The sequence below is a fragment of the Poecile atricapillus genome, chromosome W (genome assembly GCF_030490865.1).
Source record: "Poecile atricapillus isolate bPoeAtr1 chromosome W, bPoeAtr1.hap1, whole genome shotgun sequence".
Classification (NCBI taxonomy): domain Eukaryota; kingdom Metazoa; phylum Chordata; class Aves; order Passeriformes; family Paridae; genus Poecile; species Poecile atricapillus.
The window spans coordinates 18,067,881-18,085,211 of NC_081288.1; the positions used below are offsets into that span (position 1 = coordinate 18,067,881).

At 35.4% G+C, this 17,331-nt stretch overlaps 1 protein-coding gene across 1 annotated transcript in view; it reads right to left on the reverse strand.

Moving 5' to 3' along the window:
* The window catches only part of LOC131591580 (lysine-specific demethylase 7A-like), a 61,788-nt gene that overhangs the window by 18,701 nt on the left and 25,756 nt on the right, over nt 1-17,331 (reverse strand). Inside the window, exons 2-10 of the mRNA XM_058862405.1 lie at nt 17,004-17,089; nt 10,887-11,004; nt 9,904-10,064; nt 8,083-8,224; nt 7,641-7,827; nt 6,639-6,801; nt 3,864-3,951; nt 3,025-3,131; nt 303-394 (exon numbers count right to left, since the gene is read on the reverse strand). Of these exons, the coding sequence (XP_058718388.1) occupies nt 303-394; nt 3,025-3,131; nt 3,864-3,951; nt 6,639-6,801; nt 7,641-7,827; nt 8,083-8,224; nt 9,904-10,064; nt 10,887-11,004; nt 17,004-17,089 (1,144 nt within the window). The remainder of the gene's footprint in view (nt 1-302; nt 395-3,024; nt 3,132-3,863; nt 3,952-6,638; nt 6,802-7,640; nt 7,828-8,082; nt 8,225-9,903; nt 10,065-10,886; nt 11,005-17,003; nt 17,090-17,331) is intronic.

Here is a 17,331-nt window from a genome sequence, read left to right on the forward strand (position 1 = left end):
CCCCACCTTATCACCTTGTCCTCTGGCATTCTTACGCCATCCTGAGGTAAAGAAAGATTCTACTTCAATCAGGTACAATACTTGAACTTATTAAATGGTCTAATAGACTTTATTAGCATCACGGAATATGAAATTGTCATTATGATTCTTCCCCAAATCAGCAGTATGTACTTTCAATAGGCTTTTTCAGTACTCATTAACAGATAAAAATAATCTTGAACTTTAAAAGGGCATAAACCTTTACTTAGTTCTAAATCAAAACAGAGCTCACCAAAATAGCAAACAAAATCACTAATACTTACTTCCTTTTTCATCCATAATTTTAAAGCAGTAAGTAAAGCCTTCACTCCTTGCACTAAATAACCTGGAGGCTGGAAACCATCTTCCCTCAGTTCTAAAAAGGATACAGAAACCAATTTAGAAACACTTCAAGACAGAAAACAATAGAATGATACCTACCTTTCAGCCAATAAAGTTGCCATTGTGCAACAGCACAGTAAAGGAAAAATTGTGCATGCAAATGAAACATGGCATCCTGCTTTTATGTGCATACTGTAACAAGAATGACCATGTTAAAAACAAATCCAACCCTTAAGTGATTCTACATAAAACCTTTTTTTTTTTTTAACTTGTGCTTGTATGAATTAGGGTTTGTTTACAACATCCTAAAGGTCATTTAGGGAAAAAGAACCCAGATCTAAAATACAGAACAAAAAATAACATATTTGAAGAAAGAAATCACTTCTATTTCATTGAGAAATATTTTAGTCAAAGAAGACCAGCAGGATGTGGGATGTATCTCTAAATTAGAATTTGCATTGCTTATCTCCATACATATGCAAATGGCTCACACTAGCATATTTCTACTTCCCAAACACTTTTTTGTCACTCTTCCAATTATCACAGTCCTCCCTCACACGGTTTACATCATTTTTACTCCCAAAATCAAAGGGACAGGGGGTGGAAACCACTCTGTTTCAGAAGCTTCTCTTCTTAGGGAAGCTGGTGTTCCCAACTGATTGCAATTCTTTTTCATTCTGTCTTTTGCTTCATGATAAAGCATGAATAAAGGGGGTAAAAAAAGAAGGGAAAAGACAAATCCTCCATAACCAGCCAAAAGCAGATTAAAACCTCTCCTCATGTTCCTGACAAATATTTCCACTTGTCAATAGCAAGTGGATCAACACTAGAACCATTAGGCTCATTTTAGTCCCTTTAAAGAATACACTAATGAAACACTATTCTTATGGATAATGTATTAGGAAGCTGGCAAAAAAATGAAGGTTCTGTGAATAAACAGCTGCTCTTCTCTCAGAGGCCTTCTACTTGTTAAAGGGTATGAGAGGTAATGGCAGCAGAAATCTCCCTGGCCATTAGCTGACTCAGTTTATAAAATTTTAAGAATAAAATGGAGTACCACAGGCTGAATTTTTTAGATGCAATAGAAACAACTGCATGAACTTAAAGTAATTCAAATTAATGGGTACAGCATACATTGACAACAGCACACATTGCCTATTTTGAAACCCCAAGAATTAAGAAAAATATTTAGGTGAATGCAATAATACTTATCATGAAACACTTTCTGCTAACAGAAAGTCAAAACCAAAATGTTTGTGACCCTGTTACCATTTTATATTAATATTATTTATTATATATATTTTATATTGAGAAGCAGAAAGACATGCTGTGTTGATTTTGCTTACTGACCTGAATGTCATAAGAAGTACTGCTAATAGTTGGACATCACCATTACCCCACAAAACCAAATTGGCATCATCCTTTACTCATAAAATTATGGATTCTGACTAGCAAACACCTAATTCATGTGAGTCTTGATGCCAAAATCCAATGTAAACTTCACCCTAGCCATGGAAACATCCATTTTTATTTTTTATGATGTTTGTAGGTCATAGTGTTGTTCAGTGACAAAAACATCTGCTAAACTAAAGATTAAACATAACATGAGACAAGCCCACAAGAGGCTCCCAAGGAGTCACATGACAAAAAGGGGAGAGGGAAGAGTGGGGTGAACAGACACTGTTTATAGTTACCTAGATCTTACAGAAACATACATGTTCCACTGCTTTTCCAGCAGGAACACAGCCCCTATGGCTCCTGACAAGTTTGTAAACATTAAATATGCATGAATGAGACAAACCAAAGCAAGCTTTGAAGATAAAAATACTCTTTCTGGAAGGAAAAGTTTTCTGCAAGTTTGTTCTGTTTGGTAAGATTTCTGAGTTGCTCTAGGGTCACCCCGAGACTTTAAATGCTCATTTAGGAATCAACGGTTGTTCAGTGCTTTAATTTGCTGAAAGGAGATGAAATAATTTTCAATAACTTGTACTGTTTCCACATCAGAAAAGGTTACATGGGATTCTGTTCTTCCAAAACAGAAGTTGAATTCAGTAGCCTCCCCTGAAGGTTGACTTCTATCTTTCGAAATAGATCATATTATTAAGATCAAATAGAGCAAGCAGAGGGCAAGATACTTGAGGAAAAGAAGGTGAAGTCAGATAGGCACCCTCTCAAATATAGATGGGTACAAATACGGTAATTAAGGAGTAGATGAGGAAGTTTGGAAAAGAACAGCAGCTGTTAAGAAGTGGAGGTTGTTGAGACACCTCTTGGAAAAGCACTAATATAAGAGATTTAACACAGCTCATAGGAACTGATGCATCTTTCCTACAAAAGCCCTCAAAGACATCTTTCCTTTCAAAACCAGGAGCAGAGGACAACAGGCACTGTGACTGGAAAGGTCACAGAAAATTGCAGAAGTACAAGAAAATTTTCTTGTTTGGCTGTGAAGCCACCACGAAGAAACCCATAGATACAAGTTAGTGGGATCATTTCATTAACTATTTGCCCAAAGACTATCAAAAGATATTTAAAGATCTTAAAAGATATGAAAGAAGCCTGGGAGAAAAAAACAAAACTGATGCTATGGTCCATTATCACATAAGAGAAAAAGAATTCTAAAAGCAGATACATGTGAATCTCTTAAAACAAAACAAGCATTACCTTTCAATGTTTCCAGTAAGTTTTTGGCCACAAACCAACAGATGGCTTCAAAGAAAGGAAATTTGAAAAGATCCGGGGTTTTAAGCCTCTTCTCCATTTCATAACACCTGAATAAATGCAAATATTACAAAACATGAATGTTTTAATTATGAAATTCATTATTCAACTATGTAATCATTCAAATTGACACAATGTCCAAAATAAAATGAAATAAAATAACCATGGCCATGATAAATAAAAGAAGTCAAGTACCACATAGTTAAACCCCAACAAGACCACAGACAAGATTGAACTCTGGTCTCATTCAGGCTCTGACCTTATCAAGTTTGACTGCGGCACTTCTAAGAATAAAGTTGGACTTCATAAAACTAGGATACAAACCCAATGTGTGATCTTTTAACAGATGGAATTTTATCGGGATTCCACTGTAATAAATAAAAACAATATGTTTAGAAGACAGCTCTACATCTTGGACAAAAACTAAATACAGCTGCCCTTAGAGCAATGCTGACTTGAGGATGCTCATTTCAACTCAGTGTCGCACACCTGGGCTTGCTTAGTTTTCTTTTACTCACTTATACTAATCTCCAAAGTAGAATTTTCTTTTTTTTCCTCCTTTTAGTCACTTAAATTCTTGCACAGCCTTCATTTTGCTATTGAAACAAACTTTGCAGAAGTAAAATAAGAGAATGTGCTTGATACATTCTAACTGAAAATGCCACTATTATCTGTTAGAGAGCCTGTACCAATTTAATCCTGGTTAGGCGCATGAAGAAGAATCTCTATGAAAAGAATATCCTACTTACTGGGGAACAAGTACAGCAAGAGCTGAGACTAACCTGAGCTGCATGCCAATGTTGAGGTTGTGCAAAAAGTTTCCTCCAAAAGCCATACAATCCTGAGATGTGAGCACAGCGTGAATCCAGCCTGCAATGACAGATTGTGAAACTCAATACATACGTATGAATGATTCTGAGACTGTTTTTAAATACGCATATAAGTAAAAATCCTGCTCCTGAAAGAATAAAAAGCAAACAGATTTGTATTCTGTGCTAGGAACAAATAATCTAAATTTTAACAACATGCAAACTACAGTTTTTCAGAAATCTAGTGGAACGGTAGCTTTCTGAAATAATTAAGTTTAAAACATTTATCACTGGGAGGGGGCGGTAAGGTTGCAAAGCCAACTTTTCAAGTAAAAACTCCAAAAGTTTTCACTCCAATCCACAAATATAAACAACTCAGGAGGGAAAAAATATACTGAACAAAAGGTCAAGTCATAAAAATAAAACAAAATTATATGTCTTTCAATATTTACATGTTGCTTACAGTAACTGGGTTGTTTGCACAACATAAAGTCATTTAGCAATACTGAAGTTTCTCAAATAGGAATTCAGAAGTGGTCCCATAAATTATTCTAAATACAGTCATTCTAAGTCAAGTGAAATTATGTTCAGTTTAAAACCCAGTCTAGACACACTATAAAGTTTGTCACATAATTGAAATATTGTCCTTATGAAATCCACTATTCAACATGGTAAAGCAGGGCCAACATTATGCTATTGATCTAGCTAATTACTACTGGATAATTTCAACTAAGTACACAAAAGAACACATTACATGAGGTTCCTGATTAAAAACAGTTATTTATGGAATTTATACTGTGGAGCTTTAATGTAAGTAAACTACAAGTAGACTCTCTTTGCCAAGCTCTTTGTTCTGATTTTGCATGAGTTGGCCAGACATTTGCGGACTACTTCATGGTTTCACTGAGTGTAGGCAAGATGGACAAACACAGCTTCTCAATTTGAGGAAAGATCAGACCAAATCACAAACAACTACATATTACAAACTAGCATTAAATTCATGCCCTGATTCAGATAATAAATGAGCAGTTTTGTGGCATACCTGTATCAACTTAAGACTTTAATTTTTTTATATTCCTGCCTGCCATTTTTATGCTGCACTTTTGATCAAGGTCTACATAACAAGGAATAAAAATCTGGTGTAAAGCACACAGAATATCTTGAATAATATTTAAATAATTCTAAAGAGCCTCCCAGTTGATGCTATTCACTTGTATGCAAGATTAACTTAAGATCAGAAAACTACTCTGAACATATTTCCAAGATTATAAAATAATTATGACATCCACTAGCATCAGTGCAAGCAGAAACAGCAAGTGGTTTTCACCAGAGATCAGGGTTTTGTTTTTTTCAAAGTCTTTACTCAGTCTTACCGAATTTCCCTTTTTTTTAAACACCTGTCTTGAAATCTAATTTCATTTACAGGTTTTTCCACTGTACTCCATTATATGTATGTGAAAAAGTATGTGTTATACACATACATGCACATGTGTAGATACATATTTGTATTTGAAAGTATCTTTTTATGTGTACACATGTTGAAATACATGTACACATGAGAAATTATCATCTGATGATACTTTTCTTCATGGTCACATTACAGTGATAGCTCAGATTCAGCTGATTACTTAGAAAGCAGCTAACTATTTTCTGTGAGTCACAAAGTTCTTCATTCTGTAATTCTGCTTTCTCTGTTCCTAGATGTACGAACTTACATGGACAATTAATGCTATCTCTTGCTGGAAATACATGGTTTTAAAAGCTCTGGCTGTTCAGGAATGTCAAGAGCACACAGAGGACCTCATCAGATAGTACCTATTCTGCACAAGCTGTGAACGAGAACAGTAATCCCTGAACCTCACAGGTACAGAACTGAGCTATGAGAAAAATGAAGTAGTCTAGAAAGTGCAGGATGGAATAACGTACTGATCATAATCTTCAAGGCTTCTTCCAGAAGTAGAATTTTAAACCATTTCCCTATTCCACGTATTCAAAGCTTTCTTTCCCCCCTCCAGAAAAAAGACAGTACCCAACAGTACAAATTTTTAATGATAAAATAATAAAAAGCATTTATAGGAATAGGTAGGATAAGCAACAATACCAAAACCTGGCCGTCACTTTTTGGCAAAATATGGTTTGATTTATTAAAGACTTGTAAGCTTATGGTATTCGGGAATTTGAGCAGCATGAGGGTTTTTTTTTTAAGCATTTCTCTGTGTTTTGTCTTTTATTAAAGAAATTGAATTGTTTTGGCATTTCTCACAATAAAAGCAAACCAAAAAAACCCACCCAACTTGTATTCTTAATACACTAGCCCACAGCATAAGAAGTCTATGTGATGTTTTTTTGTAATAATTAGGCCGAGTAGGCCTTGCAATACTGAAATCTGTAAAAAATAAAATTGTATTATAAAATTAGGGTAAGAATTCAGTCTGATACTTATCAAATAGAGAACAATCTGTGTTCTATTAATTGGAACTACTTCCCTGATAATCAAATTCAACTTTAATTTGTTGTCTTCTAATTGGGTAACAAATACCCTTTCATTCCCTGATAATTGTTATGATTGTCAGCCAATCTTAAAAGCTAATTACTTGGTTTGAAAATCTAAATTTCTAATTTTTTTATTATTCCCTCTCATCCATAATTTTAGAGGATACCCAATGTTGATAATGCAATTATTTTATAATAATCATAATTCCTGGTGATTAAACATGCTAAGTCCTAATAGCAAGAGTAAAATCTTACCTGTTGGAACAAATAAAGTGTGTCCTTGCTTCACAACACACTTGTAACACTTGTCAACCTTGTCCCCAAAATATACTTCACTCTGGGTGACAGATGAACTCCAGGACTCGTAGAGAGCCAAATTTTCATCAGTGGGCTTGATCAAATAGAATATCTTCTCACCCTATTAGATAAATATACCAAATAAATAAATTTATGTTTTCCTACATTAATGTTGTACTTCCTGGAGGTACACTACAACCTCTGAGTCATTCCTAACAGAGTAACAGATTGACCTAAAATATTCCATCTTCTCACTATGGCATGTTCAAGCTTCCCAGCCCAGTGTCTCACAAATGCAATCCACCAAGAGCTTAGATACAGCATATTAACCAGGTGATGTCTTATGATCTAAAGGAAGCAAACAAACCAACCAACTTTTCACTGGACTACAAAAACAATCCAATTTTTATAAACAATTCATGGATATGCACACACCTACCAAAGAAGACTTTGCCTCTTCTATGACATACACATGGTCAAATTTGTGAGAATAGAAAATTGAATATGCCAATGATTTTAATTTAATCTTTTTGTTTTCCTACTAAAACCTCACTGTATCACCCACAAGTCTACTAAAGTCATCAGTCAACCAATTACAGCCTACAAGTCACCGACAGCATGCTAAAATAAAAGCATAAAAATGCAACACCAGAGATCAGTAATTCCCTTTCAAGCATTGCAAGCACGAGGTTTCATGCAGGTGATAATGCCACAACAGAAGGCTACACACTGAACGACTTTTGTTTCACAGTCATAGACATCCAAGGGGTGGCTGGGCTCTGGAACAGGCTCCCCAGGAAACTGATCATAGCACCAAGCCTGACAGAGCTGAAGAGGCATTTGGACAATGCTCTCAGGTACATGGTGTGACTCTTGGCATGTCCTGGACAGGGCCAATCCTGATGGGTTCCTTCCAAAAGAGCAAATTCTGTGATTCAGTAAATCAAGAAGTACTCATACCCAGAGAACGTGGTACCAAACTGATGTTCCTCCAAAATCAATATGAAAATCTGTATAGCTGTCCTGGACACCCATTAAGCAATACTTCTGAACAAAAGGCTTAGGGAAGACAGAATCATCTGGCCAATAGTTTTCCACCCATGAAAGCTTTCTGGCAATGTCTGGTACTTCCACTAATTCAGACATCCTTTTAAAAAACAAACAAAAAAGAACTGTTAATATAAGCAGGAGTAAGCATATCTCTTTTTAAATGACAGCTTCCTACAAAGACATTACTTATGAACTAATAAATATGTTTTATACCTACATTACATGACAATGGCTGTCTACATAAAATACACCTCCTCCTGTCTTTCCCACTACAGGCATTATATTCCTACACATATTGTTCAGCTTTGTGAAAACCACTTCCTACATTCAAGGAATTGAAGTCAATACTCACTTTGTGTCCGAGAATTCCAGGCTGATCACATTCAATACTTTGGGTCGGTCAGGATTTGTGAAGTATTTAATGTAATTATGGAGCTTCATTTTACTGTCTGCTTGTCTTGCTACATCTATGACATCTATCACTTTGTCACCACCTGTGAAAAGAAAAGCAGGGTGACTTTCTTAAGGCTTTCACAGAAAAAAGACATTTCAGATATTTAAGAGAAAATTAACTTTTTTCCAGTCTTTGTTAAAACATTTCTGCAGAAAAACTCCACTACTATCATTATTCTCTTGGAAGAGAGACAGATCAGTATAAACCAACTTTTTGTTAGGTTTAACTATAATTACACTAATCAGCTAAGGACAGAATTGAAAACACTCTAAATATAAATCCACTTTCCTGTGGTTAATCAAAAAGAAAAAGTAGTATAGAATGGCTGCATCTGCTTTTAAAAAAAAAATTAAAATTTGGTTTATGTCTGCTATTGCAGAGAGAAGCATGAAGAAAGTTATCAAGGCAGATCTCTTCCTCACTTTTCCTATCCATAAACCATCATCAAACCCCCACCTTTCTTACACACATGCACAAGCTGCAAGCATGCAGTAATTTCACTGAATAATTATCATGGGTGTGTTTCTTTTCTGATGACAATAAAGAGGGGGTTACACACCATGTGTTCTGAAGTGATATATTTAGAGAACTAGACAAGCCAAGGAAAAGGACTAAACCCACCACTATAACAGCAATTGGTTTATGTCCTTTTAGTTACACAATGGCCAAATTTGACACTTAATTTTGGAATGCTGGAAACATGCCTAGATGTACATTATAAACATATTCACTTTAAAACTGTAGTTTTGTATCATCTTGATAAATTCCAGATGAAATAGTACTTACTCAGTTTTCTTATTTTTAATTTCAATAACAGGAAGGTACATCTGTAGCATTCCAATTTTTTCCCTGAACTGGAAAACTTGGCAGGTCAAAATGTATGTACAGGGATAAGACAATCAAGTTTCTCTCTGAATCCAAAGAGGCAGTAATCCAGACAAAAAGATTCAGAAAAATCACCATGATAATTAATTTTTAAGGCAGAACACACATTACTATTTATCATCACAATGGTGACAACACTGCATATTCTGGTGCCTTTGTAAAATATTGATGGGCAGAAAACCTACTTTCAGCACACATCATTACATTAGGTGATCATGAGAACACACTCATCTCTACCATGTGTTACAGGAAATGTCCTGCTGCAGCTGGCTCAGTCTCTGTACTGCACACTTACATAAGCTTGGCACAATTACTGATAAGAGATCTGATAAGAAAGAAGTGGTTATTGGGAAGCCTCTCCCAGGAAAGAATGCCAAGGTAGGAATTTTTTCTGGAAGATTTAATTAAGAAATGCCAATTTACTGAGTCCATTAAGTTTTGTCATAGCCTAACCAGTGATTAAATTTATTAATCCTAAGAGTGATTAATTCAATTCCCATTATCCTTGATATACATGTAGCAGAAAAAAACCCCTGCATTCCACATATAGCCTGCACTAAAATTAACAAGTTTGAAAATTGAGACATAAGGCTATAGTCCTACCACACATCTACCAAACAGACACGGAAAAAAAAAAAAAATAAAAGAAGAAGAAACCGCTCCAAACCACTGTTTTGATTTTACTCTCTGCTAGTCTTGAATTTAGACTAAACATTTAGCACTCTGGAAGCTCTTATAATCATGCAAATATTTATTATATAATCATGCAAATATTTATTTTAGTTTATAGACAGGAGAAAGACATTTTAATAAGTACTCCAGAGTGACTCTTACCTACATAGCGTTCCACATCTAAAACGGAGAAAGTTGGTGGAGGAAGTCTGAGTCCCAAACCATCTAATTTAGGAACCATAATGGGAACATCAAACCCATGTTTCTCCAGATATCTTTGTGTTAACTGGCTTCCATGCATTTTCAAAATTACTTCATCAGCACTGGCGGAAAGAAAGGATGAAGTATTAGCAGAAAAGCATCCTCCAAGCATTACTGAAATAAAAAAAGTCACAGTTTGGGGCAGGACAGATGGGAATGGCTACACCTGAATCTAAAATAAACACACAGTGCTGTTTTATTAAGTATTTAACTAAAAGACCAAGAAAACAACCTCAACAAGCAAAGAAATTTTTACTGTAATGCATTATCTGGAAACTCATAGTCCTTCTGTATGACTGAAGAGAGTAATGTAAAAGGATAGAGAAAAGGAATTCAAAGAGAAGGCATTACTCATTAAAGTACATTTTGCTAACAACAGCCACCAGCTGCTCTAAAGAATCGTAAGTCATTGTGTTTCAGTGAGATAGCAAACCAAGCTCAGGATCAAAATATAATCATGTTTCTCCATTTTCTTCTAAAGCACACGAGAATGGGTAGAACATCAGCTCATGTGAATGTTTTATGTTACTTGGAATGAAGCTGAGAACTAAAGGAATGGACAGACAATATTCAGACAGTAAGAGCACGAACACCAAACAAACAAAACCAAAACAAAAAAAAAACACCCACCCTAAAACTCAAAACCTTTCAGACCACCCTGCAGCAGTTCCAGCAGACAACTCATCCCAGTACAAAACTGAACAGTTACTGTGTGAAAAGGCAAATGTGTCCCTCTGAAACAGGGATTCACTGGGAAGAATTGTGAAGGAGGAAGTCATCCTCAACCTTCACTATATGAAGCAGAGAAATGTTAGTCAATTGCACTAAGACAGATGACATTTCACTGTGTTTTCCCACCAAAATATGTAAGGAAGGTTCTGTACCTTGGGAAAGAGCGAGCCCGCAGCTGTTTAACAAAGGTCCGTGTTCCAGCCTGCACTGGTTTGGAGCCATCATCTGGCTCTGTGTAGTCATGTCTGTGCCAGTTTCTCCTCTTCTTCACTACAAGTTTCAGGAAGATTAAACATGGAATTAGTTAAATCAGACATCTCAGATTAGCAATCATCCCATCAGCGAAACAGACATGCCTCGATCACATTTCCGTGACAACAAACCTTATGTTTTTTAATTAGGTGACACTCTACCTATTTCCAACAAATGAAATCTGCAAGACACAGTAACTCTCTGTATTTTTATAGCTCCTTCTACATGAGAATCTCAGTGTACACTATATACAAGACTCCACATCCAGTCCAACACAAGTAAACAGGTGCAGCCTGAAAGCTGTACAAATTCAAAAAGCCAGCTACAAAACTAACAATTGAACTTTAATTTCTTAAAGCTCAGACTTTTTTTTTAATAAACAAAAGGACCACACCTCCTGAATAGCCAGAGACTTCATTTTACACATTCACACAACGATAAGACTTAATCCCACTGTGCTGTCACACCCCATAAGCATGCCCATATCCAGTCTGATAATATTACTGCTATTCACTATCATTTCTACTTCTTATGTCTCTACTACAATTTTGTGTGCAAGCTGTTGTGGGCAGGTGTGATCTTTACAATACATGTAACAAAAGCACTGCACTCCAAAGCATACAAATTCTTAACAGTTTGAAGCTTTAATGCACTGCTACAGCATATTAATAAAAAACAAAGGATAAATTAAAGTTTTATTACTATTTTGGGAATCTGGTAGCTCAATTGTAGCAAAATTGTATTTCTAACCACTCCTTATACTTAAAAGCCCAAGGAAATTGAAACACTAGACATTCTCAGAAAAACTTGTGGTGATCTCCCCATGACAAATGACAGATACCCAAATGAAAAAGAAGTATGTGTAAAAAAAGTGTATGTACTTTCACAGAATCACAGAATGGTTTGGGGTGGAAGGGACATTAAAGATCATCTACTTACAACATCCTGGCATGAACAGGGACACCTTCCACTATCCAGATTACTCAAAGCCCCATCCGACCTAGCCTTGAACACCTCCAAGATGAGACACCCACCACTTCTCCGGGCAACCTGTGCCAATGTTTCATCAATCTCACAGTAAAGAATTTCTTCTTTAATCTAAATCTACGCTCTTTTAGTTTAAAGCCATCATCCATTGTCCTATCACTAAAGACCTCAGTAAAAAGCCCCCTTATTTCTTATACACCCCCTTTACATATTGGAAAGTTGTTCTGTAAAACACTGAAAGCTGTATGTAGCCTCCCCATTTGAATTTTTTGACCTTGAGTCAAAAGAAGAGGACAAAGTGACTTATGATATTGTGGTTAACTTAACTGCCTGTCTTCAAATTTTCATAATTTCACAACAAATCATTCCATAATGGATATTTCATTGATTTGGCTTCCTGAACCACTCATTTTTCTTCTTCATTTATAAAGAACACAAGCTTACAGCCTTGAACGGAAGTCCTTGGTTGCATCATCTGTTTGTTAGTAAACTGCTCTCTGGAGCACTTCCCCTCTATTCAAATAAACCTGTATTTCTCATCTTTAAACTCTCAACAGGCTGAGAAGCCCTATTAAATCATCAAGAGGTGCCCCTCCAAAAGGGACCACCATCTCACCATTTGGGAAACAAACTCCAAGAGTGCTGAACTTCCAAACTTTATCACTTACTGTACTAAGAAACCCACTAAGGGTCCAGTAATTTTAAGTCTGCATTTCAGTTTTTCCTAAAAAAGCCGGATTCTGCTCCACAGCTAGACAGTTGCTACGGGAAGACTGCCCCAAGATGATTTACTGACACCAGATCTATAATTTAACCACTAATATTAAACACAAATTTAGTTGTGTATGCTGAGGAAACTCAGAAGAGGAAAAAGCTAATTTTATTTGTCAACACAAATAGTGTTTTACAGTAGTCTGCCAAACAGCCTGAAATACAACATCCAGCAAAACCACTGCAGTAATACAAATTCATGGAAGAGCTCATTCTTAAATTTACCTAAGTCATGATGCACCCAAAATGTAAAAAAGCACTAGCAATACTGAAAACACAGCTCACTGTAATAGAAAGCTGAGGATGCATGAGGAGGGGGGAAAATAGTTTTTAAAAAAGACAAAAAAATTGCTGCTTCTCCAGAAAAAAACAGTTGGTTATACTGGTTATATGGAAAAATGGACATCTTATAGTCATTACACATAAGAGGGAATAATTCTGTTGATGTGCTGTTTCCCATAGGCGTGACAACATAGACCCTCTAGAAGACTTTTAAGAGAATAAACTGACATTTATAGATCTTTGCTAACCTGCAAACCAGTGCTGCTTAATGAACCAACTATCCAAATACTGTAAAACTTCATAAATAATGAAGACAGGTTTATTAAGTTTTCAAAGCTATTTTCTCAGTCATAAATAATAATACAAGAAATTAGTGGCTAATACTAATCTTCGTCAGAGTAGTTTCCCATAAATTCACTGCTGTTACAACAGCTCATTAAAATTGTAAGATGATACAGCTGCTTAAGAGATTTTATAGCACAGACATAGTTTTTAAAGTCTGTCTTTCCAACATTTACAAATCAGAAAATAAAATCACTTTTGCTTGTACTTGGCAATGTATATCATCCTTTCATAAGAGAACACTGAAGAGGAAACAGTCATGAAAACTGTCTGCTTATGTGTGCCTTCATTCTAGAGCTTTTTTAACCCCCTAAGACATTACAGAAACAACTGCCAAAAAAAACCAAAACAAAACCAAAACCAACCATTTTAACTGAATGGAACATAAAGCTCAAATTAAGGAAGGAACCAGTGTTCACCCTTGGTGTTTCTAAACTGAGGTAAAACCTGCTGTGACAACACTGAGAACTACAAGTTCTTAATTGCAGGGAGGTTGAAAAAAGAAGAGTCGGCTGGAAGTTTTCATGAAAATTAAGTAGGAATATTACTTTTTTTTTTTTTTTAATTACATTCCTCCTACATTCAATGCAATGGGTCAATAACTGTCTCTACTTAGGCAAACACTCTTCCCTGTCTTCTCCCACTACTGGACTGTTTCCCTCAGAGACCACCATCTGCTAGACTTCAAATGGAGACCATCAAGAGGTGTACACAAGTACAATGAGGCCCCAAGTCTTGGAAGAGGTACTGGAGATTCCCAGTGACCAAAAACACAAGAGCAATGTTGGCACAGGAAGACTGCAAAATTGTATGGAGCACCCAGTAAATCACAGAATTCCCTGCCAAGGCCTGGTACAACATCTCATTCTCAGCTCAGACCAAGCACAGGCATTAATACCACAAACAAAAAGATGCTGGTTGGAGAGTAGTCACAGAAGTGAGAAGACAAAACCAGAAAAAGAAAGGGATGTCCTAACAACTACATTCATATTAGCATTTACTGAACGTTGTGCTTTCTTAGAGCTCTGGGCACCACAAGCTGGTGACACATCTGACTCACAGCATTCATGCAAATAGAGCATTTTTACACTTAAAGATCACCAAGAAAACTTTGAAACTAACAAAATGAATATGAATACTCTAAATCAAATTATCTAAAAAAAAAAAACCAAAACAAAATCCTCCATAGTATATTACTTTTAATTGTTCTCTTTTGGAATTACTTCTGATTTTAGGATTCATTATTTAGCATTTTATACACATGGCTGCTTACTAAAGGTCTTGTAAAATTGTTCTTTCAAATCATGAAGAGGATTTTTTTTAAAATACATGAATAAATTGATTTGTTAATTTCATCTTTCCATCTAACTATGCAGTAGCTTTCTTTTCATTACTGGAAATTTTACACAATTAATTTTGTAGGATACTGAAAGTAACCACCCATTTGTAATGTAAAGTATGTGTTTCTTATATATTTTAAGTAATTTTTTTTACTACTTCATTTAATTACATATTCTGTTGAAGCTACAGATACACTTGCCCTCTTCAACAGCTGAATTTTTGTCTCTTTGTAAACTCTTAGACAAAGTAATTTTAGAATATGAAGCTGTAAATTAAAAGACTGAAGTACTCTGGAACATTTCTGCAACACCTGAAGTCATGAGACATTATCAGTCTCTTTAAAAACTGAAGGAAGTAGGGCCCAAACCACAAACTACCATAGATTTTATTCTGACAGCTGAGAACAATTAATGAAACTCAATGTGAAGACATACTTAATTATATCACCTCTGTTTGGGTTGGTAACTGACATGTCTGAAGCTTCTACTAAATCTAGATGATCTACACACTTGAGGCAATATGAAATAACAAGGATAATTTTTGCCACAGATGCTTGTCTTTTTGAAAAGACTTCCAAAACAAGAATCCCTCTTATCTCACTGTCTAATTGCTGCAGGTGAGACAACACTTACATTACAAGAAAGGTTATTTACAGGCATCAGGGTGAAGCAGACTAGTTCTCATTAATCAAGAAAAGAAAAGAAATTTCAAATTTACTAGTTTATTATTTTGAAAAGTCTGATATGATCTTTCATCTGCTCCTCTTCCTAGTCCCTCTACTCCACAGAAAAAAGAGACAGAAAGTCAAGGAAAAAAACAGCTGTTGTTTGTATTCTGATTTATAAGACAAACATGCAGATTTGGAACTGAAAATGACTACTGGAGTACTAAAAACTACAAGCACACAAACCAGCATTTATCTTATATTTTAGCAAACAGACCATGAACTCACATACTACAGAAGCTACATATCACGAAACATGTATTAATTAAATCAGTAATTGATTTACTTTGGTTTACTTTGAACTTACTAGTTCTCTTCATTCACTTTGTTCATACACCACAAGACTACCACTGAAGGTGGTTTTAAACTTATTTCTAAATGTAAAGTAAATTCAGATTTGAAAATACTATTTATCTTCAGTCAGCATTGACTGTAAAACATTATATGGTGTCTTCAAGAGAAAAAACCCAAAAAAACCCCCAAACTTAACAAAAAAAAATACAAACCAAGGAAACAAAAAAACCCCAAATTAAATACCCAAAACAAAAACACAAACAATAAAATCAACAACAACAAAACCCACAAACAAACATGCATTAAAAAACACAGATTACCATGGCTCAGTGCTTGGAGGGTAAAGGCACTCTGCTTATAAATGTTTTCAGGTCTGAATGAGGAAATTTAATTCATGGTTGGAAAAGTGAAATTTATTTTTAGATTTTTTACAACCCTATTTCATTTGAGAAGGGGAGACATGGGAGAAAACCTAGGGAATTGGATCAAGCAGTACCCTTTCAGCAGTTACCAAAAGAAACTATGTTTCATTTTATCAGTGCAGATCTCTACAGCAAATTTATCTACTCAAAGGAGAACCAAAGAGATGTCTCTTGTTGCTCTCTATCAGACTCTGATGGCAACACATTTTGGCCTTGGTGGAATCTTGTTTATAAATTAGCAACCTGAGATTTGGAACTGTGTAACTTTCAAGGACATAAATGGGGGGGAAACAACAAAATTAATAACAAACAACAAAAAAAGCACAAACAGCACTCACAGGATGTTCATATTCTGCTTTCACTGTTGAAAAGTTGTGTTTGACTGTTGTGGCACATAACTTACAACCACTGAGAAAGGAAAGATAACTAACTTGCACACTTTCTCAAAGTTGCCTTCCTAGGTATCTATCAGAACTTTGATAATTAAAAAGCATGAACTTTGTAACCATCCTTCATATTTTCCTTTTTTTTTTTTTTTATTTATGATTCCCTAATTCTTATTTTCTCACTTTCTGCCAAGTCCAGATTGTTTTCTAACTCTGTGCACTTTGATTTCTCCAATCTATAGCCGTGCCTTATATTTTGTTCTATCTACATCTCCACGTCAGGGGGCATTTCAAGATGGTTTGTCTGTTTTTCAGGTTTTTAATCAGCTCAGAGTTAGTCACATAGAACCAGTACCTTCTAAATAATCCAGCTCATCTTGAATATTCCTCTGAACAGTCCTTTGCAGTTGCACATGGAGAGAAAACAGTCAGAACATGTAAGATGAAATCTGAATAACTCATACTTACTTAGAGAAGGTCCATGGAGAATTGCACAGTTGGGACAATGGTATAGATCAATGTCAACAGCATGGTGCTCCTCTACCCCAACGCAGCTGGAATAATATTTTTTACATGTTAATGAGAATGCACACAGGGTTTATTTTTCAAGCTAAAAAATAATTAAATCTTAGGTTTTTATCAAAACGTGCTTACTCTACAAAATTATAATGAGATACCAGATTATCTCAATTACTGGGTTGCCACATAAATTTTGACTAAGAATTTGTCACTGAACACAGAATGCCATTAAAAAAAATCATAAACAGGAAACAAGAATCAAATTTCTTAAAAATGA